General features: G+C 38.9%; 1 protein-coding gene across 1 annotated transcript; it reads right to left on the bottom strand.

Moving 5' to 3' along the window:
• Nucleotides 1–38: 38 nt before the first annotated feature.
• On the bottom strand, nt 39–26,716 carry LOC120727547 (deleted in malignant brain tumors 1 protein-like). Its single transcript, XM_040021871.1, has 14 exons — nt 26,581–26,716; nt 26,015–26,070; nt 25,874–25,906; nt 14,284–14,607; nt 9,348–9,656; nt 8,587–8,901; nt 7,663–7,971; nt 6,783–7,091; nt 5,962–6,270; nt 5,203–5,511; nt 4,466–4,753; nt 3,291–3,623; nt 2,040–2,122; nt 39–1,949 (listed from the first exon to the last, which is right to left on the bottom strand). Exons 2-14 carry the CDS (start codon nt 26,052–26,054, stop codon nt 1,845–1,847), a joined length of 3,066 nt encoding a protein of 1,021 aa, XP_039877805.1. The 5' UTR covers nt 26,055–26,070; nt 26,581–26,716; the 3' UTR covers nt 39–1,844.
• Between the last annotated feature and the right edge of the window lie 385 nt (nt 26,717–27,101).

Genomic DNA, 27,101 nt, shown 5'->3' on the forward strand with positions numbered 1-27,101 from the left:
TGGGGTCCTTAGGGACTAGAAAAGCGCTATATAAATACAGGCCATTTACCATTCATATTTTAAAACAAAAAATATCCTGGCATCTCTTAAAGAAAGTTCGTTTTTAGCTCTCTTCCAGCAAACTGACTAAACCAGCTGATCTCCTCTGCACATCTAAGCAGAAAATGCAGAGATCATCCTTTTTTAAATCAAAATAAATAATAAAACTATAAAAAAGATGAATGAAAGACAGGGGCAGGTGGTTAGCAAGATGACAAAAGGCTGATAACTAGCAGGAAAAAAAGACATCACATTTAATACAATCACATATTTATTTCAACAAATTATAAAATGTGACAGAAAAACAGTGATGCAAAAAACTTGACAGTAGTATAAACTAAAGTCGAAGCAAAGCTCTAGCCTTTTACTTTTTAAAAATACTGCAACTTTCTGATCATGAGCATTACTGCAGCTGAACAAACTTTATTTAACACAGAAATAAAAGCACAAATATTTAATGTACTAACAGGAAATAAAGTCGCTAATTAAGATTTCCTGTGACAGCAGTCCTACTAGCTGTGTTGATCTTGGACAGCAGGGGGCGTAGCTTTACCAACTATATAAATCTGGGACTCTCCACCATTTGACCCTAGAACAGAAGAAGCTTCTCGGATGAGAGGTGAAACGTCTTCAAGCAACTTAAAGAACCTTCACAGACTTATAGTGGTCAGAGAGCTCAACAGTAGAGTACAGCAAGTTCAACAAAAGATGTTGTTGGATGGTAACATGATGTGATAAATTTCACTGATCCTATGCTGTGTCAGAATTACTCAGCACATTACAGCCACATGTTGGATCAGTGGTGTCTGACATGCTCTCAGAAATCAGTATATTTTCCTTGACTTCGTATCTTCACAGATGGGTGAATGAAAACACTACATATGTCCCACAAAAACTCGTTAGCCACAAGGACGGAGTCAAATGCAGGCCTGATTAAATCTGCGGGGGTCTAGTCGGTCCTACTGACACAATCCGGCCTAATGTGACCAGATCCCAACAAAGTAAATGCGGGTCAGTGAGTGTTTTTGTTTGGGACATGTTACTGATGGTGAGAGGTGGTTTGAAATTTTCATACATTTAGACATCAAGCATGTGAAGGAGCTGACATTAATGTTAGAGATATTTTTGGTCTTTGTAAACTTGTGGACTCCACTTTTCTGTTGCAATAAAAGGCTGACAGTTTAGCTTAGTTCAAGAAATCATCAAATCAAAGTCAAACGTCATAAACGTCATATTTTAAGTTATAAGCGGCATGGATGTGAGTCTTGAGTCACCCCTGTTTTCCTTATATTCGCTATTTCTTAATGACATGACTTTCAGACACTGTTCATCTGCTCATCTTTCTGACTCCTGTCATGTCTTCCCTGCAAATTGCAAACCACACTGAGATATGCCAGCTAAAAAGCTGTTGGATGATGTCATTCATTTAACCCCCTCTGGCCCCGGCTGCATACTTCTCCTTCTCATCACTGTCATACATTCCTGCTGTGAGTGCCACAGGATAGGAGGCTATAAATAAGGGAACTTGTTTTTTTAATTGGAAAATAATTTCAAACACTCAAGAGTACAAAGACATCACAAACTGACACATATTCTGTCTCGCTAAAGATAGAGGTTATTGGGCGAAAAAAATACTTAATCTGTAAAAACTTCACTTTTAGAATCAGAGAAAGATGAAAAAAAAGAGAGAGGACTGGAGTATATATGGACTAATATATATCTATATACATATATAGAAAGAGATAGATATAGATAAAATCAGATAGTGGATTTTAAACTTGTGTGTGTTTCTATGTGTTTCAATTCTATTCTATTTCTTGGACCGCTTCCTCCTCGGCCTCCACTTCTTCAGCTCTGGAAACATCCGTCTCATCGTTCTCCTTTTTGTCTGATTTCTGCTTTTTGATGACCTGGAGAGACGATACACAATCCATGTTACTGTTCCTACACTTCTCAGCTACTACTCAGTTTCATACATGCTTTTATTTACTCTGATGTACCTTATAGTAGAAATGAAGGGCAATGTTCTCCAAAAGCAGAACCAGAGGCAGGAGAACATATCTCAGGATTGGAGTTCTTGAATCTGTGGAAAGAGATCAGTCATCATCACTTACCACAGCACAAACTGTCATATAATTTATTTTGTTTTAAAGACATTGAAACAAATCTTGTGAAAAATCTCCTCATAAATCATGTTAACATCAATAGATTATAAAACAATGGGCTCCCAGTGAATGAAAAAACCCTCTCCACGAGATGGAGGCGTGGCTCCATCTGACAAATATGGTGACCACAATACAACATTGCAGACTGTACAACAGCCACTAATGAACTACCTACAGTTAGGTTTAGAAAGCTTTAGATTTGTGTTATTTTAAGTGTGTAGCCACACTTACATGATGTAAATGTGAGACTCAAAGTGATTTTGAAGGATTCAACAAAAGTATTTAGTGTGCTGTGAAGAAATTAACATTTTATAGCCACAATTTTCAGGCACTTAACAGGTGTGGGTTATTTCTTTGTTCAACTTTTTTCATAACATATGGCATCATTAAACTTGATTAAAACCACATACTTACAAAAAATGTTTAAATATTCCAAGTATTTTTAAAATCCTTTTTCTGTGTCATCGAAAACCTTCCAACATGATGCAGTCAAACTATCACTGCCATGATCAGTAGATGCTACTGACTGTGTGTAGATGGAAGAACCATTAGCAGATGCATAAAGACTGAGAAGACTGAACTAAAGTGTGCCATTTCTTTTGGCTAATAACAAGCATTAGCAAAACAAAGGCCAAAAAGAGAAACTGAAACCCTTAACATGGAAAACACACTAGGGCAAGATAAAGACCTGCTCTGTCCTATGGAAAAAGAAGACTACGACTTTATACAGTACAGACACACACGGGCAATCAGGAAAGCAGAGACAGCCGGGGAGAACAAGACACAGCTGAATTAAATCACAGAAAACTAAACAATGGAAGCAAAACTAAAAGCAAAGCACAAGGAACACTCGCTCTCGAAATCTCGATAATTAAATGTGGAAAACAGACACATGAATGAATGAGCAGAGAACACTGAGCGAGGAATTAAAGCAACGAGGAACTGAAAACAAGACTAAATAGACTAAGAACAAGTGCAAATGCTAAACAAGACTTGAGAGTTTAAAAAACTCAAAACATTACGTAAACTGACCCATGGCACTCACAGCAAACAGAAATATTGAGTTCTGGTGTTTGCTTAACTTACATATAACGGAGACATAAATCCACTCCGCCTCAGGAGAAGTGAATGTTCCTTCTGTCAGAGTTATCTCATACACACAGCTGTAGCGGCCCTCGTGTCCAAAGTCAGCTACAGGGAAACTAAAGGAGGCTGAGCTGTTGACAGATGTCTTATTGTGTTTCATGCGTTTCATGTTGGAGCCAGAGTAGATGAGATTGAAAACTCCTCCTGAATAGCGATCATTGTTTGAGCAGGTGAAGATGAAGCTGTAGCCCTTCATGATTTCTATAACTTCAAAAACCTTAGCAAGTCTTCCATCTGGAGATGTCACAGAGATCCTGGGCTGCTGCAGCAACACTGAAAACAAAATAAACAACAAATAAAGAAGCTCTATTGAAAAAGAGGCACCACCTGGTGGCGGAAAAAACTCTGTCACTCTTTTAATGCGTGTGTCATGTGTGAATATGATCCAGATCTTTTTAACTGACTGAAAACATTTAATCCATCATTAAACAAACAAGACAGCTCAGGATTGTTGAGGTGCTAGAATCGTTTATCCCTCAAGAATAGGACAACATTTCTCTCCCAAAAGTCCAGCAATTCTTTGGTGCCCAGACATTTCAGATTAATTCAGTTTTTATAGATATTGAGAATTCAAAACACCTCAAGGCGCTTTATATTATAAGATAAAGACTGTACAGCATTAAAGAGAAACTGCACCCTATGAATTAGCACTTGGCAACATTGGGAAAGAAAGGCTCCCTTTTAACAGGAAGAAACCTTTGGCCAAACCAAGGATTTAGATTTTAGATTTAACAGGGAGTCAATGAAGAAATGCCAACATGGGAGAAATATGCGTTCTCTTTCTCTCAGTCTCTCGCAGCTGTATTTTGGATTAACTGAAGGCTTTTCTGGGAGTTTTTAGGGCAGGATGAATATGAAAATCTTTATTCACATGGCATGTATTTTAATTTATTGATTGCAGTGAACACTGGCATGAAATTAAGTTGGGTTTCTGCAATCTTAGACATAATTGGGAAGTGACTATTAAGTGTTGTCGTTGATCGATGAACTGCTGAAATTAAGACTTCTTATCTTAATGGATGTTATATTTACATGCTAATAACCTGTAGTGGGCGTAACAAGTAAACACAGTATTTTCCTGTCACTGTAATATAAGCAATAGTACATTTTATTACCAGTAACAGAGACGGTGACAGAGTCACTTGTGGAGATGCTGGAGTCGTGTGAATATTCACACTGGTATAATCCATCCTTGTCAAAATCTACTTTGAGGATCTTGAATGTAGCAGAGTTGGTGGTTGATGGTTTTGTCTGACTGAATGAGCCTGAAATCTGCCTCAGAGTAAATTCACCTTGTAGAAGCTGTTGGCTTTGAGGTGATATTGAACAAGTGATGCTGACATCGCTTCTCCGCTCAACTTTACCAGCAGGAATCATGAAGATTCTGGGCTTTGGGAGGATCACTGAGGAAAACAGCAGTCATGGAGAGACGATTCAATTAAAAATGGCAAAAATTTACTTTATATATTAATAATTGTCATGGAAATTTCAAATAAACCCGCAAACATCTCGGTGAGCATGATTTCAAGTGAGCTTAATAACATATTGCAATATGAAGAGACTCTGGTCAAACACCTAAGCGGTCTCTGACAATGGCTGCCATCCTCACATCTTATATACCCACATTGACAAAGACTCTATGTAACTCTTACATGTTACACATGTGTGTTAGAGCATAAGGCCCATTTACGGTGCACATGCATACAACTGGTGAAAATGTGCTTCTACATTACTAAAGTGATATGGTTAAACTATGTGATCAATACAAAAAGAAAGAAATCTCCCACCACATAACAGTATTTAAATATTATTGATATTTAATGATAAATATTTAAAAAAAATAATTTCTCACCTGAGCAGACAACACCAGCATCCTTTTGGTGAGTACAGTCATGTGTCCCAAATCCTCTGTGCTGACAATCAGTCAGAGATCTCTCACTTCCTGAACAGTCCACATCATCAAGCCAGATGGATCCACTTCCCTCACCAAAGCGGGCTGATACAGCAGCACTCTGTGCCGTTCCACAGCCGAGCTCTCTACAAACCACCTCAGCATCATTTATGTCCCAGTTATCATCACAGACTGTTCCCCAAGTGTTGTTGTAAAAGATTTCGACTCTTCCAGAGCACAAAGTGCTTCCAGTTAATCTGACTGGCACACCTGGGCACAGTGAGCATAATAAACAATAAGACAAAACATTTTGATGGACTGAATGTTATTCAGTGTGTAATTGGTTCATGAGTGCAATCATTTGCAAACTTTACATCACTGAGCTGCTCAATGATCATAAAAATCAAACAAAAGAACAGTCCTACAGTCCTATTTATATACTTTATGTTAAGTTCACATTTCAGTGTTATAGGACGCTTCAATCATATTAAATCAGTTTCTTTTGACAGTTCTCACTCATCACTTTATTTGTCAGGCTGTGAATAATTAATATTGAATGATAACAAACAAGTCAAGCTAATAATTTTTCATAAATGCTGGAGTCGTAAATAATATTAATGACATAATATTAAAGACAAAACCAAGAGGTAATGAAATAAATAGTAAAAAATTGTATTGACCTTTATTATTAATTTACCTTTGATTAGTAAAGTTTCTTACCTGAACAGACAACACCAGCATCCTTGCTGTGTGTACAGTCATGAGTCCCAAATCCTCTGTGCTGACACTGAGTGAGAGATCTCTCACTTCCTGAACAGGACACATCATCCAGCCAGATCGATCCTCTTCCTTCACCAAAGTGAGCGGACTTAGTGGCTTTCAGTGCTGTTCCACAGTTTAACTCTCTGCAGACCACCTCAGCATCATTTAACTCCCAGCCATCATCACAGACTGTTCCCCAAGTGTTGTTGTAAAAGATTTCAACTCTTCCAGAGCAACGAGTGGACCCAGTTAATCTGATGCGTGCACCTGAACTCAGAGTACATACATTTAATATTTTAATTGAACATTATTGTGAGACTCATTTCTGTACATTAAATAAGTTTCATTCAGCTCACGTTCACTCAGACTCACAGTGCACAAATACATGGCAATAACTACACACAGACCCACATTTATGTCTTTTAATTACTGGCAGATTAAAAAAATGATGGAAAACATATTTCTCTGTAGATTACAGCTACATTCATAGCAGAACATTTTCAGGGGTGTAATTTCTGGGAGGTTATGACCCCCCCCTCCCCAATAAAATTATGAATTATCTCGCATAAATAGGCTGTTCATATTCTTTACTCATTTCAAGTATTAGCATTATTTGTATTAGTATTATTGAACATTTTATTACTGAAAAATGCAGGATGTGCAGGATGGTTACTTTATGAGATGATTTGCAGTGATCACCCTGAATTTTAGGACAAAATAGGCAGAGAAGCAAAACTACTGTGAGTTAATGATAAATCTGTTGATGATGAGAGATGTACCTGAACAGATGACACCAGCATCTTTATGGTGTGTGCAGCCATTTTTCTCAGACCCTCTGTGCTGACACTGGATTATAGACCTTTCACTTCCTGAACAGGCCACACCATCAAGCCAGATTGGTCCACTTCCTTCACCAAAATGAGCCTCTTTAGGAGGTGCTAGTGCTGTGCCACAGTCTAAGTGCCTGCAGACCACCTCAGCATCATTCAAGTCCCAGCCATCATCACAGACTGTTCCCCATCTTTTTTTATTGTAGATTTCAACTCTTCCAGAGCAACGACCTGACTGATGCCCAGATAATCTGATTCCTAAACACAAAACACAGAAAACATATATTTGATATTTGATAATGCGTTCTCCTATTTAATGAAGGAAATGGTTTCAAAATCTTCCAACAAGTGAGCCTTTATTAACTGTTGCAAAAATCCAAAAGACAACAGAACTACACACACACACACACACACACACACACAGGGGATGGGATGCAGGCTGGTACTGAAGAATACTGAAGAATGCAAAGGTTGGACTGCAAAATGTTCTTCTTACTTCACCATAATGTGTTCTAACCCTGTTTTTTCTTCCATACAGGTCATTCAAACAAGGAACAGTCTGTGAAAAACATCTGCAGTAGCCTTCACGCAAACTTCAATTAATGTCAATTAAAACGTCTCTGACACACAACTTACAACAAATTACACAGATCCTAATGCCAAATTACTGGATCACAGACAGCAGCAGCAATTTTAACATTTTTGGATGATTTTGTTTAGAAGTCTCAAACATGTAAATCTCATTCAAACAGATATATTTCTCTCTGGCTTACAGCTGGATTGGATTATTTTGAATTGAATACAGTGCATGAATCAAAAAGAGTCTCACCTGAACAGATGACACCAGCATCCTCACCATGTCCACAGGAGTGTGTCCCAAATCCTCTGTGCTGACAATCAGTTAGAGAACTTTCACTTCCTGAACAGGACACTTCATCAAGCCAGATTTGTCCTGTTCCTTCACCAAAGTGAGCTGACTGAGTGGCATTCAGTGCTGGTCCACAGCCTAAATGTCTGCAGACCACCTCAGCATCTTCTGTGCTCCATCCATGGTCACAGACTGTTCCCCATCTGTTGTTGTGATAGATTTCAACTCTTCCAGAGCACTGAGTAGACTGATGTCCAGCTAATCTGATTCCTTATCAGAAAACACAGAAAATATATATTTAGTTACAAATATAATGTTTTAATGATAGCAACATCTGTGTCAAATATATTTTTCAAATACAAGTCAGTAATTTGAAGTTAAACAAGTGGGTAAAAAAGATAATAACCAGACAATAGTCAGGGAGCAGATTGGTGGCATGCAGAGAAGCGAATCGAGGAGGAGATAAACAAACATGGAGACAAAACCTACTTCACACCAGAAGGAATAATGACAAAACAGAGATAAGATTAGGACAGAATGGACACAAAAGGGAACTAATATCATCTGAGGAACTAGAAATATGGATAACAAAATGGCAAAATCTAAAGGAGAAAACAAAAATAACAATCCAAAAACACAACATGGAAGACAAGTTACACTTTAAGAACATATGAGCTCAAACAGACAATCAGACCGAGGGAAAAAACAGGAAGTAAAACCTAAACGTAACCTTCAATGTAAAACAGGAAGTAAAAAAACATGATGCCTTTGTGTAGATATTTCACTCATTTGAAGCACAATCGAACACACAGTTGATGATGCAAAAAATAGCACAGCTTACATATTTCTCTGTATTACAGGTGCATGAATCAAAAAGAGTCTCACCTGAACAGATGACACCAGCATCCTCACCATGTCCACAGGAGTGTGTCCCAAATCCTCTGTGCTGACAATCAGTTAGAGAACTTTCACTTCCTGAACAGGACACTTCATCAAGCCAGATTTGTCCTGTTCCTTCACCAAAGTGAGCTGACTGAGTGGCATTCAGTGCCGATCCACAGTCTAACTGCCTGCAGACAACCTCAGCATCATTTAGGTCCCAGCCATGATGACAGACTGTTCCCCATGTTTTTTGATGGTAGATTTCAACTCTTCCAGAGCACTGAGTGGACCCAGAACCAGCTAATCTGATGGGCACACCTAAATGCAGAAAACACAAAGAATCTATATTTTAAACAGAGAATAAAGTACGTTTTGAATGTTTTCAGTTGTTGATTATGGTAACTATTTCAATATGTTCATGAAGTTTTGATGACATTAATTTTTTTCCCCACAGTTAAAGACACAAATGACAAAAGCCACATATAATCCCCACGGTGGTGTTTGGCCAAAGCCACCGACAGTTTTAAATTGATGAATAATGGACAGATTCCTGTTTGGATTACAGGTGCATTGATAGTAGAACATGTTATTACTCAGTACTGCACAGTTCATACGGTTACTGTATGAACTCAGGTCCTCTGCTTACCGTGAAGTTCAGGATAAAGCATAATGACAAAAAACACTTCTAGGTGGTAAAAATGATAAGACAGGAAGTTCATTTACTGGCATTTGACATTTTTTGGACAGTCCTAAATATATCTTACCTGAACAGATGACACCAGCGTCCTTTTGGTGTGTACAGTCATGAGTCCCAAATCCTCCGTGCTGACACTCAGTTAGAGAACTTTCACTTCCTGAACAGGTCACATCATCAAGCCAGATTTGTCCTGTTCCTTCACCAAAATGAGCTGATTGAGTGGCCTCCAATGCTGATCCACAGCCTAACTCTCTGCAGACCACCTCGGCATCATTTAGGTTCCAGCCATCATCACAGACTGTTCCCCATCTGTTGTTGTGATAGATTTCAACTCTTCCAGAGCAGCGAGTTGACTGAGGCCCAGTTAATCTGATTTCTAAACACAAAACAAATAACTAATTATAAATGAAAAGTTTTATTCTATTTAATAAAGGCAGCTATTTCAACATCTGTGGCAGATACATCCACCAATGTCCACTAATTTGAAGTTTAAAAAATGACAATAACTACACACAGTCCAGTGAGTATCTAAATGAAGAACATGAGAACACGTTACACTGGGAGAACATTGGAGCTCAGAGACAAAATCAAATCAAGGGGAAGACATATGAAGGTAAATATGTTTTAAAATTTGAGAGCCCCTAGAATCAAAAAGTGAGAATATGTAGAAAAACTTTAACTTGTATTTTAAAATTTTGTAAATTGTAAAAAAATTTTACACACTAGTGTTTTCAATTCACACTTACAGAAAAATATTCACAAACCTGCAGAATGATATTTATATAAATATACTTTGAGCTGCAAACTTGTAATTCAAATTTTACTCATCCAGAGATCCATCTTCCACTTATCCAGGGCCAGGTCAGGGGGCAGCAGCCTAAGCAGAGAACATCAAGGCGTTCCCAGGCCAGTCAAGAGATATAATCTCTCCAGCATGTTGTGGGTTTGCCCCAGGATCTCCTCACCTAGTGGGACATGCCTGGAACCACTCACCCAGGAAGCATCCTTGTCAGATGCCCAAACCACCTCAACTGGCTCCTTTCGATGTGGAGGAGCAGTGGCTCTACTATGAGCCCCTCCAGGACGGCTTAACTTCTCACACTAAGAGAAAGGAGAGGCACTGTTCTTTTTCAAACATTTGTCTTACTATGGAGACGTGCAGACCCCTGTATTGACAGATAAGCTCATCTGAACGACTGACTGTCATCTTAGGACTCACACTTAAGACAGTGTGGAATAGAGATCGTGTAATGAAATCAGCCTGTAGAACCTTGCAAAGGTCAAAGGAGAAACCCAGCTTGGTGCTGCACATATTTCTTCTATAGCGACACCACGAAAGAGGGCCCATAAGGTTGCCATTCCTCTTGTAGAATGAGCACGGCGCTTCATTGGGGTACAGACTAGTGCTAGAATACTCCAACTTAATTACTGCTGCAGTCCAGTCGGAATGTGTTCTTTACTAATAGGCTTGCCAAAATGTGGCTTAGCCCAGGAAACAAACAGCTGGTCAGACCTCCTGAAAGCCCCAGTTCTCTCCATAACCGGACAGTGAACGTGTAAGCACTCCTGTTCATGGGAGGAGAAAGCAGTGGGGGCCAAACACCACTAACTCCAATGGCATGCATTGGAGAGAAAGGTATTTGAGGACAAAGGCTGGATTTAGCCTGAATGTGACCCATTAATTATCCAGCGTGAATTGGATGCACTGTTTCTGCATTGGCAGTGTATGAATATTGCTGATGCCAGCAGCTTCAAGACAAAATTTCTTCTTCAAGACAAAATTTGTTTCTCCACTTGACTTAGTAGCTCAGATGGTGGCTGTGAAACTGCTGACAGCACTAGGGATGAATCCCACTGGGAACAAGAGGTTTAGCGGACTGCCTTGTAGAGATTCTGGCAAGCTATCAGGCAACTCAGGAGGAGAAAGTGGTGCTCTACCTGCACTGTGTATAGTGTGGGTGGAGTGCTGCTGACTTCGACTGAGAACATTGTCAGGCGGTGGTAGGAATGCTTCGAGTCCCTCTTTAATCCCACTGTCACGTCTTCCGTGGAGAAAGCAGTGTCTGGGGACGAGGGGAATGACTCGTCTATCTCAGGGGCGAGGTCACTGAGGCATTTAAACAAATACAGTGGGGCAAAAAAGTATTTAGTCAGCCACCGATTGTGCAAGTTCCCCCACTTAAAATGATGACAGAGGTCAGTAATTTGCACCAGAGGTACACTTCAACTGTGAGAGACAGAATGTGAAAAAAAAATCCATGAATCCACATGGTAGGATTTGTAAAGAATTTATTCGTAAATCAGGGTGGAAAATAAGTATTTGGTCAATAACAAAAATACAACTCAATACTTTGTAACATAACCTTTGTTGGCAATAACAGAGGTCAAACGTTTACTATAGGTCTTTACCAGGTTTGCACACACAGTAGCTGGTATTTTGGCCCATTCCTCCATGCAGATCTTCTCGAGAGCAGTGATGTTTTGGGGCTGTTGCCGAGCAACACGGACTTTCAACTCCCGCCACAGATTTTCTATGGGGTTGAGGTCTGGAGACTGGCTAGACCACTCCAGGACTTTCAAATGCTTCTTACGGAGCCACTCCTTTGTTGCCCGGGCGGTGTGTTTTGGATCATTGTCATGTTGGAAGACCCAGCCTCGTTTCATCTTCAAAGTTCTCACTGATGGAAGGAGGTTTTGGCTCAAAATCTCACGATACATGGCCCCATTCATTCTGTCCTTAACACGGATCAGTCGTCCTGTCCCCTTGGCAGAAAAACAGCCCCATAGCATGATGTTTCCACCCCCATGCTTCACAGTAGGTATGGTGTTCTTGGGATGCAACTCAGTATTCTTCTTCCTCCAAACACGACGAGTTGAGTTTATACCAAAAAGTTCTACTTTGGTTTCATCTGACCACATGACATTCTCCCAATCCTCTGCTGTATCATCCATGTGCTCTCTGGCAAACGTCAGACGGGCCTGGACATGCACTGGCTTCAGCAGCGGAACACGTCTGGCACTGCGGGATTTGATTCCCTGCCGTTGTAGTGTGTTACTGATGGTGACCTTTGTTACTTTGGTCCCAGCTCTCTGCAGGTCATTCACCAGGTCCCCCCGTGTGGTTCTGGGATCTTTGCTCACCGTTCTCATGATCATTTTGACCCCACGGGATGAGATCTTGCGTGGAGCCCCAGATCGAGGGAGATTATCAGTGGTCTTGTATGTCTTCCATTTTCTGATGATTGCTCCCACAGTTGATTTTTTCACACCAAGCTGCTTGCCTATTGTAGATTCACTCTTCCCAGTCTGGTGCAGGTCTACAATACTTTTCCTGGTGTCCTTCGAAAGCTCTTTGGTCTTGGTCATGGTGGAGTTTGGAGTCTGACTGTTTGAGGCTGTGGACAGGTGTCTTTTATACAGATGATGAGTTCAAACAGGTGCCATTCATACAGGTAACGAGTGGGGGACAGAAAAGCTTCTTACAGAAGACGTTACAGGTCTGTGAGAGCCAGAGATTTTCCTTGTTTGAGGTGACCAAATATTTATTTTCCACCCTAATTTACGAATAAATTCTTTACAAATCCTACCATGTGAATTCATGGATTTTTTTTCACATTCTGTCTCTCACAGTTGAAGTGTACCTCTGGTGCAAATTACTGACCTCTGTCATCATTTTAAGTGGGGGAACTTGCACAATCGGTGGCTGACTAAATACTTTTTTGCCCCACTGTAGTTAGTGGCAGAGCCCCTGAGGTGGATAAGGTTCACCTTGAGTTCCTGAAGGCTCTGGATATTGTAGGGCTGTCTTGGCTGACACGTCTCTGCAATGTTACATGGAGATCAGGGGTGGTACCTTTGGATTGGCAGACCGAGGCGGTGCTTCCCATCTTTAAGAAGGGGGACCAGAGGGTATTCCAACTATAGGGGGATCACACCTCTCAGCCTCCCTGGAAAGGTCAATGCCAGGGTGGTGGAAAGGAGAGCCCGTCCATTAGTCGAACCTTGGGTATAGGAGGAACAACGCGGTTTTCGTCCTGTTCATGGAACACTGGAGCAGCTCTTTATCCTTTTACTTAAACCAAAAACACAAAACTCTGGGTCGCAGACCCAGTACTGTGACACCATGGTCCTCGGCTGAAAAGGGTGAGGACCAGAGGGGTGAAGTGCCCATTGGAGTTTCTGCCCCAAGTGGAGAAGTTTAAGTATGTCGGGGTCTCGTTCACGAGTGACTGGAGAAGGGAGCGGGAGATTGACAGATGGATTGGTGCTGCAGCAGCAGTGATGCAGACACTGTACCAGTCCGCCATGGTGAAGAGAGAGCTGAGTGTAAAAGCGACCGAAAGAACAAGATTGAGTATACAAGTGGCAGAAATGAGCTTCCTAGGAAGGGTGTCTGTGCTCTGACAGAGTAAGAAGTTAAGCCATCCAGGAGGGGCTCAGAGTAGAGCCGCTGGTCCTCCACATCGAAAGGAGCCAGTTAAGGTGGTTTGACTTAGCAGAAGATGGATGGATGGAATGAGGTTTAGACATCCATTGTGCCATCATGCCCCTTTCATTAAAAGACAGACTGCTATTCCCAAGTTCAGAGCCCCTAGAATATTAGTAGCCCTCAGTCACAACAGACTGATGCTGCTCCAAATTATCAGTTTGCGAGCCTATATGTGCAAAGGACCTGACCCTAACCCACCCTGTCTGTTGATGTTCGCCACCACAGAGATGGATGATAATATAAACTAGACTAAACTCAGCTATGGCAAACTAATAATACTAGTAGAACCTTAACAATCAAAATACAAAATAACTCAGCATGCTGGGTCACAGACCCAGCACCATGACACACGTGTGCGAGAGTTAACCAGATCCAGTCACACAACAGCTTTTCTAAAAAATATATTTTAAAAAAGGTTTACAAAAAAATAACTAACAGACATATTTCTCTCTAGATTACAGCTGCATGAACAAATTGTTACTGAATACCGTTCATGATCCAAAAAGTGTCTCACCTGAACAGATGACACCAGCATCCTCACCATGTCCACAGTAGGGTATCCCAAATCCTCTGTGCTGACAATCAGTTAGAGAACTTTCACTTCCTGAGCAGGACACTTCATCAAGCCAGATTTGTCCTGTTCCTTCACCAAAGTGAGCTGATCGAGTGGCATTCAGTGCTGGTCCACAGTCTAACTGTCTGCAGACCACCTCGGCATCATTTCGGTCCCAGCCATGATGACAGACTGTTCCCCATCTGTTGTTGTGATAGATTTCCACTCTTCCAGAGCAAAGAGTTGCCCCAGAATTATCAGGATCAATTAATCTTATCTGAGCATCTAAAAAAAGAAAGAACAGATTATGAGAACAGATGTGTTTTAGTTTTTAAATACTTAAAATCAAGAAGCAAAAGGTAAACGAGCTAAAACTTAGTTATTCTGATCCTCCAAACATACATTTCTGAGTAAATCCATTAACAATTCAAATAAGGAAATGCAGTGAGGCAACAGAAAAAAACTGAATTCATAATTAGATTTTTTATTATTTACTTGTCCTCTTAAATTAGAGTTTTAAAAAAAATCATCAACATGATATTATGGCAAAATGTGTAAAACGCTGGTCCACCGTGTCCGCTCATGCTTCACCAAAGCATGAAATGGACACTCATGCAGAAGTTGCAGTTGCACACGGAGACGTTTTATTTCAAACATTGGCGGTACTAGCCTGTTTGGTGCCCTGGGCGAACACTCCCTCTGGTTTTAATTTTGAACTCCAGTATGAACACCCATCCCCCAACTCGAGGATAACCACAACATAACCTAACAGACCTACACCTTAGTTTGCAGATTCACTTTGTTTAGGGTTTATTTCTGGGATTTCACACAACCCAGGATTCAAAATTCAAATTCAAAAAACAAGGATCCTTTCTACTGTGCTGTGGTGTATCGTCCACCTGGATATAACAGGTTATTTTTATCGGAGCTCAGTGACTTCTTATCCGCTACTATGAGGCTGTCTAGAGTGCTTATAGTTGGGGACTTTAACATTCACGTTGATGATGACTCCGACCTATTCGCCAGAGACTTTATGAACATTATGAATTCTTTTCATTTGACTCAGCATGTGTCCGGTCCTACACACAGTAAAGGTCACACACTGGACCTTGTTTTTACTTTGGGTTTAAATATTGATTTTATTTGCTCTGAGGACATTTTTATTTCTGATCACTACAGGGAGTGCAGAATTATTAGGCAAATGAGTATTTTGTCCACATCATCCTCTTCATGCATGTTGTCTTACTCCAAGCTGTATAGGCTCGAAAGCCTACTACCAATTAAGCATATTAGGTGATGTGCATCTCTGTAATGAGAAGGGGTGTGGTCTAATGACATCAACACCCTATATCAGGTGTGCATAATTATTAGGCAACGTCCTTTCCTTTGGCAAAATGGGTCAAAAGAAGGACTTGACAGGCTCAGAAAAGTCAAAAATAGTGAGATATCTTGCAGAGGGATGCAGCAGTCTCAAAATTGCAAAGCTTCTGAAGCGTGATCATCGAACAATCAAGCGTTTCATTCAAAATAGTCAACAGGGTCGCAAGAAGCGTGTGGAAAAACCAAGGCGCAAAATAACTGCCCATGAACTGAGAAAAGTCAAGCGTGCAGCTGCCAAGATGCCACTTGCCACCAGTTTGGCCATATTTCAGAGCTGCAACATCACTGGAGTGCCCAAAAGCACAAGGTGTGCAATACTCAGAGACATGGCCAAGGTAAGAAAGGCTGAAAGACGACCACCACTGAACAAGACACACAAGCTGAACCGTCAAGACTGGGCCAAGAAATATCTCAAGACTGATTTTTCTAAGGTTTTATGGACTGATGAAATGAGAGTGAGTCTTGATGGGCCAGATGGATGGGCCCGTGGCTGGATTGGTAAAGGGCAGAGAGCTCCAGTCCGACTCAGACGCCAGCAAGGTGGAGGTGGAGTACTGGTTTGGGCTGGTATCATCAAAGATGAGCTTGTGGGGCCTTTTCGGGTTGAGGATGGAGTCAAGCTCAACTCCCAGTCCTACTGCCAGTTTCTGGAAGACACCTTCTTCAAGCAGTGGTACAGGAAGAAGTCTGCATCCTTCAAGAAAAACATGATTTTCATGCAGGACAATGCTCCATCACACGCGTCCAAGTACTCCACAGCGTGGCTGGCAAGAAAGGGTATAAAAGAAGAAAAACTAATGACATGGCCTCCTTGTTCACCTGATCTGAACCCCATTGAGAACCTGTGGTCCATCATCAAATGTGAGATTTACAAGGAGGGAAAACAGTACACCTCTCTGAACAGTGTCTGGGAGGCTGTGGTTGCTGCTGCACGCAATGTTGATGGTGAACAGATCGAAACACTGACAGAATCCATGGATGACAGGCTTTTGAGTGTCCTTGCAAAGAAAGGTGGCTATATTGGTCGCTGATTTGTTTTTGTTTTGTTTTTGAATGTCAGAAATGTATATTTGTGAACGTGGAGATGTTATATTGGTTTCACTGGTAAAAATAAATAATTGAAATGGGTATATATTTGTTTTTTGTTAAGTTGCCTAATAATTATGCACAGTAATAGTCACCTGCACACACAGATATCCCCCTAAAATAGCTAAAACTAAAAACAAACTAAAAACTACTTCCAAAAACATTCAGCTTTGATATTAATGAGTTTTTTGGGTTCATTGAGAACATGGTTGTTGTTCAATAATAAAATTATTCCTCAAAAATACAACTTGCCTAATAATTCTGCACTCCCTGTATGTTATTGTTTTTAACTTGTCTTTTAATGAGCCTTTGTCCCCCGTCAGACGGATGGTTAGCACCTGTTATCTCAATCTCTACCCCATCCCGGCCCATTATCTTGGATACTTTCTCTCTGGTTTCACTACCTGAGCTAGTGAAATTAGTGAATTCAGTGAAAGCATCCTCCTGTTCACTTGACATTATACCTGCATCATTATTCAAAAATGTCTTCCAGTCTATTGGCCCATGTGTGCTCACTTTAATCAACTCTTCACTGGCATCTGGTATAGTTCCGGTTTATTTTAAAAACGCTGCTATTCTCCCACTTTTAAAAAAATCTCAGCTTGACTCCTCTCTTTGGAGCAGCTACAGACCTATCTCTAAGTTACCGTTAATCGCTAAGCTTCTAGAAAAGGTTATGGCTAAGCAGCTTATGGCAGCTCTGGACAAACATGGCATTTACGATAAGTTTCAGTCCGGTTTTCGTCAATTTCACTCCACGGAGACAGCTCTTCCTAGGGTCTCAAGTGATATCTTGATGAATAATGATGCAGGAAAATGCTCTGTTCTACTCATGTTGGACCTCACATCAGCTTTCGAAAGCTGTTTTGTAATTTCTTTATTTAGACATCTTTCCACAGACTTGAAATATGAACGTACTATCAATTACAACTTAGTGGCAATTTCAGCTTCCTTTTACATCATCTTTATGATTCAATTCTGTCATAATCAATTGAGTCTGATTTTGCTTTTCAAAATGAAAACCCAATATGTGTTGAAACAGCAATTTTCATTTTTAAAACATTCTGAAATAATTGAAATAGTATATCACATATGGACAAATTTGACGGGCCATTAATTTGAAAGGCGAAATCAGACCAACATGAAATTTACATGGTTTTACTGTCGGGTTGGATACTGTTGATCTAAAGTGGAATTATCCTGTGGAAACAGCATCTTTCAATTTAAGAGCATTTTGAAATCGTTAAAAGAGTAGGTCGTCTACAGGCAATTTGAAAATACTTTTATTTTGGAAGGCAAAATCAGAGTGACTTGATCTTAACATCGTATCTCTGTGGGGTTGTATACTGTTGATCTAAAGTGGAATTGTCCTGTTGAAACATGAATTTTTCATTTAAGAGCATTTTGAAATCGTTAAAAGAGTAGGTCGTATATGGGCAATTTGAAAAGGCTTTTATTTTGGAAAGCAAAATCAGAATGACTTGAAATTGACATGGTAACATCGTGAGGTTGTATACTGTTGATCTAAAGTGAAATTATCCTGTGGAAACAGCAATTTTCACTTTTAGAGCATTTTGAAATCTTTAAAAGAGTAGGTCGAATCTTGGCAATTTGAAAAGTCTTTTATTTTGGAAGGCATAATCAGAATGACTTGATATTGATATGGTATCACTGTGGGGCTGTATACTGTTGATCTAAAGTGGAATTACCCTGTGGAAACAGGAATTTTCCTTTTTAGAGCATTTTGAAATCACTGAAAGTTAGGTCAATTATGGACAATTTAAAAAGGCTTTTATTTTGGAAGGCAAAATCAGAATGACTTGATATTGATATGGTATCACTGTGGGGCTGTATACTGTTGATCTGGAGTGGAATTACCCTGTGGAAACAGAAAATTTCCATTTTAGAGCATTTTGAAATCACTGAAAGTTAGGTCAATTATGGACAATTTAAAAAGGCTTTTATTTTGGAAGGCATAATCAGAATGACTTGATATTGATATGGTATCACTGTGGGGTTGTATACTGTTGATCTAAGGTGGAATTACCCTGTGGAAACAGGAATTTTCCTTTTTAGAGCATTTTGAAATCACTGAAAGTTAGGTCAATTATGGACAATTTAAAAAGGCTTTTATTTTGGAAGGCAAAATCAGAATGACTTGATATTGATATGGTATCACTGTGGGGCTGTATACTGTTGATCTGGAGTGGAATTACCCTGTGGAAACAGAAAATTTCCATTTTAGAGCATTTTGAAATCACTGAAAGTTAGGTCAATTATGGACAATTTAAAAAGGCTTTTATTTTGGAAGGCATAATCAGAATGACTTGATATTGATATGGTATCACTGTGGGGCTGTATACTGTTGATCTAAGGTGGAATTACCCTGTGGAAACAGGAATTTTCCTTTTTAGAGCATTTTGAAATCACTGAAAGTTAGGTCAATTATGGACAATTTGAAAAGGCTTTTATTTTGGAAGGCATAATCAGAATGACTTCATATTGATATGGTATCACTGTGGGTCTGTATACTGTTGATCTAAAGTGGACTTACCCTGTGGAAACAAGAATTTTTCATTTTAGAGCATTTTGAATCGTTAGAAGATTAAGTCAAATATCGGCAATTTCAAAGGGCCATTACTATGAAAGGCAAAATCAGACTGACTTGATATTGATATGGTATCACTGTGAAAAAGACTGTGGTTGGAATGTGTTGATATAAAGTTCAAATAGTATTTGGAAATACGACTTTTGCTTTTAAGAGCATTATTAAGTCATTGAAAGAGTAGTTCAAAAATAAAGATTCACAGGGCTTTTACTTTGAAATCCAAAATAAGATGGCCTTGATAGTGACAGGGCACAATTAGGGTACAAGGCTGTGTCATATAGATCTAACATTAGAGTTTGTAAAAAAAAAAGAAGCCTAAATTATATGTTATTATGTTCTTAACATATCTGTTAATTCACTCGAAGTTGGCTTTTATTTTGAAATCCGGTTTCCACATCCATTCCCGTAATACTTTGAATACACAGGGAACGTAAAACAAACTGGAGGCTGGCTTGACTGCAAGTCTCGAATTGGAGGCTGGCTTGACACCAGTATCGCTCCGTGCATGGGGCTACACGGCAAACACGTTAACGAGCTAACTGCGCTAACACACTAGTTCACACCAATGTAATTGAGCATTGCATGGCACATCCAACATACTGTTTTACTTTAGTCCATGACTCGCTTACCTTCACGGTCATACGTCACATGAAAACCAAAATAATTCCAAACGCCAGATCTGAATGTTGCAAGTAGAGCTTAACTTCTGTCTCGCTAGCTTGCCCTGCGCTCTTCCTTCTGACTATGCTGTCTGTGTTGAGCGCTCAGTGGATCTGCGCTCGACAGTGCAGCCTAGGCGGAGTAGTCGAACACAGATTCACTGAGCGCTCAACACAGACAGCATCGTCAGAAGGAAAATTGATAAAATAAATTACAAATGTTGTATTGTTCGATACATATGCGTACCGAACCGAAAGCACTGTATCGAACGGTTCAATATCGATACGAATATCGTTGCACCCCTAATAATAATGTCTGGTGTTTTCGTGTTTGTTGGTTTATTTTTATTTTGTTTTGTTTTGCGGGTTGGTTATTAGATGCCGCTCCAGCCAGCCAGAGAATCCCCGCCGCCCCGCCCTCTCCTCCCTGAGCTGCAGGGGCGGATCTAGAGAAATTTTCTTAGGGTGGCATGAGGGTGGCAAAGAAATCAAATGGGGTGGCAAAATCAAAGCCTTTTTTTTCAAACACATATGTAGGTGGTTACATATGGTTAAAATGATTCAAATGCAGTAAGTATACACGTTTTTCATATAAATATAGTCTATAACTTAATTATTGTCTGTAGCCCACATAATTACACACTTTAGTTACATAAAACATGTGTGTTTTCATCTTATGTACTGTATAGCCTGTATAATAAATAAATATGTAGCCCAATAAGTATAAACTCTAGAAAACTATGGGCGGTTCATTTACAAACACAAGTCTAACTTAAGTTTCACACTGTTTTTTGTTAGAAAACAATCACATTGTTATAGCTTAAATTACACAAAATGTCAGAAATCTGCACTGTCATGAACAAAAATTTAAACCTAATTTTTCATGATTTGTTGGATTAACCCACTGAGGTCTGAAATACAACCGGCCATTTGTGACTCCTTTTGAGTTTACGTTTGTATTTCACCCTCAAATTGTTTCATTTTATTTTTTTCCCCTTGCCTTGTTTGGTGTCATTCTTTTTCAGCTCATCTGAATTTAGTTGTTTTTTTCACTGACATACTGCATTAGTACTATTAATAGTATTATTACTGATCTGAAATCACACAAAGAACTTAAAATCCTAGTAGTATTTTTACTGTAAAAAAAACCACAGACATGTTGAGTAAATTTTTATAACTTGAAATGCAAATATAATACAATTGTACGTTTTGTAAACATATACAGCTATTTATCTAAAAATGCAGCCAATACACCTGCCGGGTTTTTTTTTTCATTTTCTACAACCATTTAAAAATATTGCTAAAACTAAAATGAGAGAACAATCAGGTGTTGCAATAATATGCCCCACAAATGATGTGTGCCAGTAAAAAAAAAAAGTTTGTCCACCAAAAGACAGGAGAAGAGCACAGGGATAAACCTGCAGGCCTGACAACAGGAGGTATATCACTCCGCTGGTTTTCTACTTAGTGACAGTGTTTACATTGCAAATGTGCCTTTGTGAGATTCATTAGTGCCCTCACTGACACACAAAACAAAACGATAACACAACAGAACAGCTACACAAGACAACACAACACACTAAGTATACACTCCACACTAAACGTCTGTCTCGCTGCCCTCACTCCCAAAAACTTCCCCCTCTTCCTAAACAACCAAAACCCACATGTTGACTTTTTTTTTTTAAAATTGGTCGACATGGTACATTTTTCCACCAACAGGAAAGAGGTGGCTTTTTTCCCTTTCTTTACTGTTTTTGTGCTGTCCTTAGAAAACACTTAAAACACACACACACACACACACACACAAAAGCGTGACGACAGTATTTAGAAAAAAGCGTGGCTTATATATATATTATCACAACTCTGGATTTACTGGCCTGTAATTAAAATTTAAAAACTTTAAAGTCTGAACTTTCAATGCGGGCTGAAATAGAGAGTCAGCGTGGCTGCAGCTTGTTGCTATGTCAGCTTCAGTCACGTGATTTGGAGGTGCAGCATGTCCGTGGACCACAGAGGGTTAATAACACTCACCTTCCTTCCATTTCCAGAGTGTAACATCCAACCACCTATGTAAAATCCGAAATTCCCATGGTGTTGTTCAAAATGTGCTCTGGCACAATCAGAAGCATCACTTGTTACTGAAAACAAGAAAAAAGCTGGTCCTGCTATGGCCTGAACCATGATAATGGTGGAGGGGGGGAACACTATCCAATATATTCAGTTTTAGCATTTATATTCACTGTTGACTGTAACTATGCTCAAACTGTTAATGCTATCTTATTTTAATAAACAACACTGTCATATGCAAAACTGGGGTGGCACTTGCCACCCCATGCCACCCTTCTAGATCCGCCCCTGCTGAGCCGCACGGAGGGCGCCCTTACTCCCAGCAAATGGGCGATAGAAAACCGATCGGTGCCTATGCCATTCCCAATATGCGCTGGCATAACGTCGGGACAGCATGAGTACGAGCAATTTTTTTTTTTTTTGGCCGATGCCCGTGTATATACATGTATATACATATTAGCTGCCTCACTTAATCATTTTTGGCAAATAAGGACCCTGAAATGTACTTTTACTGTTTTGTTTTGCTCAATGCCAACCTCTTGACTTTTAATATATTATCGCCCCCTGCTGGTAATGCAACTTCTGCACCAGCGTGTCTATTACACGTTGTGATACTGAGTTGAAATAACAATCTTAAAAATAAAATAAAAAAAGTCACTTTAAATCACAATTTTTTATTTTCGTTTCCCATTAAAATATTGAATAATCATTTGTTTATACATAAATAACCAACTTTTTAAAAGTATTGTTTACTTACCTGGATGATTGAGCATGCATCAAGACATATTCATTGTTTACTAATATAGTTTACAGTCTTTCATAATTAACTAATCTGCTTGTGAGACATGCTCAGAATTATTCAATAAAATTTATGAGTATTGAGACTTTTGAGTAAAACCAATTTGTGATTCAGTTCAGTTCGTAAGTCAGTGTCTTCCCTGAGTCCAGCAGGAAGGGAATGTAAAATTCAGGCAAAGATGCAGATATGAGAGTACTGTGGGGCAACCTCCATAACAGAAAACTTGAGCCAATCTGGAATTGACAAAGAGTGCATGTCCGATAACCAGAAATATACTCCATATCAAAGTACCATTTTCTATATCACAAAGGGGAAAAAATGATAGACAATGGATAATTTAAACAAACAAGCAAAACGATTTGAATAATGCTGGTTCATGCTGGTGTATTCAGCTACAATCCTGTTTATTTCCTGTGCTTCTCGCAATATATTTTCATTGCTGTTAAAATAGAGTTCTTAATGTAGGCCAGTACTGTTTCTGTCTAGTTGCCAGTATACTTTTCTCAACCTCAATCAGGGATTTTAATAGAAGCACAAGACTTTTTAGACATTAGTCATTGTGTTAATATACTTTATAAATTACCAGTATAACACTGTTAAGGTCACATACAGATAAGACTGACAATGCTTGATGTTGATAATGTTCCCACATACATGTAATGGAAAATCCTAAACCGGCATATTACTTTGTAGATGGGAAAGACTAAATGTTAACCATGAGCTACTGTTTTGCTGACAATGCAGGAAAAGTAAAAAACAAACAAACAAAACAAAAGGAGGCTGTTTATAGTAAACCAATGTTTACTCTCGGATAAGTACTGAGGAAACATGGAGACTCTATAAGGCTACGTCCACACTAGCCTGGATAGATTTGAAAATTTTTGTCTCAAAACGCCCTGCGTCCACAATAGCGTTTTCAGTTGTTTTCAAAGAGTTCACTTCCTGAACCACTAAAATGGTCGAAAACGCTGACGTTGCAGTTCCGCGCATGCGTGAAACGCAAGACGACTCGACTACCAAAAATGTGAGAAAACAAAACAACTGCTGTCCGATGCCATCCGCCATCTTGGTTTAAGTTGTTACATGACTGCATCATATGACCTACATGCGTCATCTTTTTCAAAAGTCTGCGTTTTCGAGTGTCCACACTGCGACGGGACAGCTCTGTTTTGAAATGTATGCGTTTTTGAGAGCGTTTTCAAAATGCTGTGTTTTTCCTTGGGGAAAACGCTGTGTCAGTGTGGACAGGAGGCCAAAACGGAGAGAAAACAATGCATTTTCAAATGAAAACGCATTACTGTGGACATAGCCTAAAACTGGTGTTGCAAAAAAAAAAAAAACCCAAAACAAAACAAAAAATCCAAATTGAACAAAAAAACCAATATTTAATTTCCAGTGAGGGAAAAAAAACACCATTCACAGTCAGAGCAGCGGGGACAACAGTACACACATGACATCTGCAAAACAATTTTCTAAAACTCACGTTTATTAGCTTATTACTACACCACGCTAGCACAAAAACTGTCAACTATTAGGACATTAAACCAGCTCTTTGCTCTGTGATGTTGAAAGGAGAGTAGGCTTCTTAACAAAATGAATGACTGAGGTGATATTTCTACCTTTTTCATTTTTAAGCTACCTGCACAATAGTTAGTGTTTAGTACACAAGCTTCTTTGGATTCCCTGAACCCATATAGACCTGTTTCTCTTTCTATCAGCATATTCAATTATGACCTGCTGGTGTCAAGGGGTGTTTTGAAACAGAGAGTTAAGCATGTCAAAGATTTTCAAACATTAGATTTGTCAAAGCCTTGGTTTTTCTACGAAACCCATAAAAACCTTTTGAAACTTTCCGGGCCACACAAAAATGACCAAGTTACTAGTTTTACAAAATATTATTTTATTAAATTAAATATGAAGGTATATAAAGGTACAATATTGATTATTTTGTAAAAAGACACACCCCCCCCCCCCCCCCCCCCCCCGTAAATTTCAGTTATTTTACAATACCGTTCATGGGACAGCTGTAAGAATATTGCAGTTCATTTATGCAAATGTACTATCATCAGACATTGGATTGATCTGCGTATGTTTGCTCTTTAAGTTCTTTAATGAAATCACAAGTTTCAATCCTGAGTCACATTTTAACAGTGGTGAGATTAAACCTCTTGCCTACATTTCTGTGAACTTATCTTTCATTATAAGATCAGTTAAAGGCTTCAGGCGATGGAGGTGTTTAATCTTAACCTCAGTTTTTACCTTCTTCAGAATATCTGATGTTCTGATATAAGTAATCTGGTGCCCTTGAGATAATTATTTCTTTTACACTTTTAGTTTTTAGTTTTGCATTATATTAACGTTAAAAATTATGTGGAAAATCAGCTGATAGATTCTGAAACGACAATTTATTCTTTTAGAAGTCTGTATATATCGTTCCTGCAAGATTTACTTTGGGGGCCAGCAATCTAGTTTTATTTTACAAGTTTAAAGACATCTTTCTTTGTAGAATATGAATTCTGCAGACTGCAATTATATCTATTCCTTAAATAAGTTATGCGTTTGCTTTCTCTGCTTGTAAGCAAAAATATTTTATTTGTATCAGAAAAAGGTTCATATGTTATTATCAAAAGTAATTTTAGAATATTCACTGGGCAGGTTTATGTGGGTTTATATTCTCAACCTTCCTTTAACTGTTATAGTAAAGGAAAAAAATAGGTGAACAACAACCGGATGCTCATTTCAGGCACAGAAATGCTGAAAATTAGAGAAATAGAATAGAACAGAATAAATCTAATCAAAATAATTATACGTACAAAAAGCACTACATTTATCATAATCGCAGAAATATATATGTTGAACTGACCAATCAGATCATGGATATAACATTTTACAAAATGGGTGTAAAGGCATGAACCTGTGTTTTATTATGAAAAAGGTACATGCATGACTGACCTGCAGCAGCTGAAGATCCAGACAGATGAAAGACTGTAGAACAAAAAATAACTCATTATGTGGGAAAAAAGTGAGCACTGATTAGAGTCTCTATTTGTATACCAGTTTAAGAATATCTGAAAAATATGAAATGCATCTCACTGATGGCCAAGTAGAAGAAGTTTCTCCATTGTCTCCACATTGCTGAGACACAGAAGCTGTGTAAAATGAGCCATCAGTAACAGAAACTTAAGTTAATATATTTGGTCCATGCAAAAGCTTCACATTATATTTTTTCCCTTCTTAAACTTCATTTCTAGATTTAAAAAAATGCATCTGTAATGTTGCTATAGTGTAGATTATTTTATTTAACAGTGAATATAATCATTTTAGATTTGTTCTGTAATTAACAGCCACTCTGACCTGTGTCATATGACCTTTTATTTAAACAAGCACAAAGCAAATCAAAGAAAAAAGTATCATTTGGTGTCTGCATGAAATGATGTGATGTTCATAAACTGTTCTTTTATGTCTAAAATTTTTCAAATAAACAATTTTTTTACACAGCAGGTATTTTACGGTTCCTAAACTTGTACACATACAACTTGTCTCTATGGTATGTTGTTTTTAAAGGCTTTTAATTTGCATGAACATGACACAAGCAGTTAACAGCTGATGTTTAATTTTATGGTCATCCAGATGGAATAAAAATAAATTGCTACTCTTACCAGTTCTGTAATCCACAGCAGTTAGAAAGTGAAGAGTATTGCTTGCTAGTTGCAGTTCTCTGGAGACGTCTGAAGGCTGCAGGTATATTTTCCACATGCAGTCTCAAGCAGATGTGATGTCGTATGCTGAGAAACCACAGTTATGTAAATTAAGACACTGGCCTGATATTTGTGCTCTAATGCTACAAAATAACCACAGGAACCTCAGTGTTTTCTGACATTTTCTCACACTGAAAACACTTCAAATTGCACCATGAAACTCTCAATCTCCAAGTCCCTCAGAACTATACTGTTACTATACTGTCCTTTCAATGAAACAGGGAAATATATTTTCCCCAACAACATTTTCACATATAAGCAGAGATGGGCAATAATCCGATTACTTTTTTCAAGTAACGAGTAAAGTAAGGGATTACTATTGCAAAAACGGTAATTAGATTACCGTTACTTTCCCATAGGAACGCTGTGTTACTGCATTACTAAAACCGTGATTTTTTTGCGAGAATGTCTCATGACAGTGA

The sequence above is a fragment of the Simochromis diagramma genome, unplaced genomic scaffold, assembly GCF_900408965.1.
Source record: "Simochromis diagramma unplaced genomic scaffold, fSimDia1.1 OVJJ01000205.1, whole genome shotgun sequence".
NCBI classification, from domain to species: domain Eukaryota; kingdom Metazoa; phylum Chordata; class Actinopteri; order Cichliformes; family Cichlidae; genus Simochromis; species Simochromis diagramma.

Coding starts and splice junctions, on each gene's coding strand:
- LOC120727547 (XM_040021871.1), bottom strand. CDS start 26,054: ATGTGGAGACAATGGAGAAACTTCTTCTACTTGGCCATCA. Junction 8,902..9,347: donor CGCTGGTGTCATCTGTTCAG/GTAAGATATATT, acceptor TTCTGCATTTAG/GTGTGCCCATCAGATTAGCT. Junction 6,271..6,782: donor TGCTGGTGTCATCTGTTCAG/GTACATCTCTCA, acceptor CTCTGAGTTCAG/GTGCACGCATCAGATTAACT.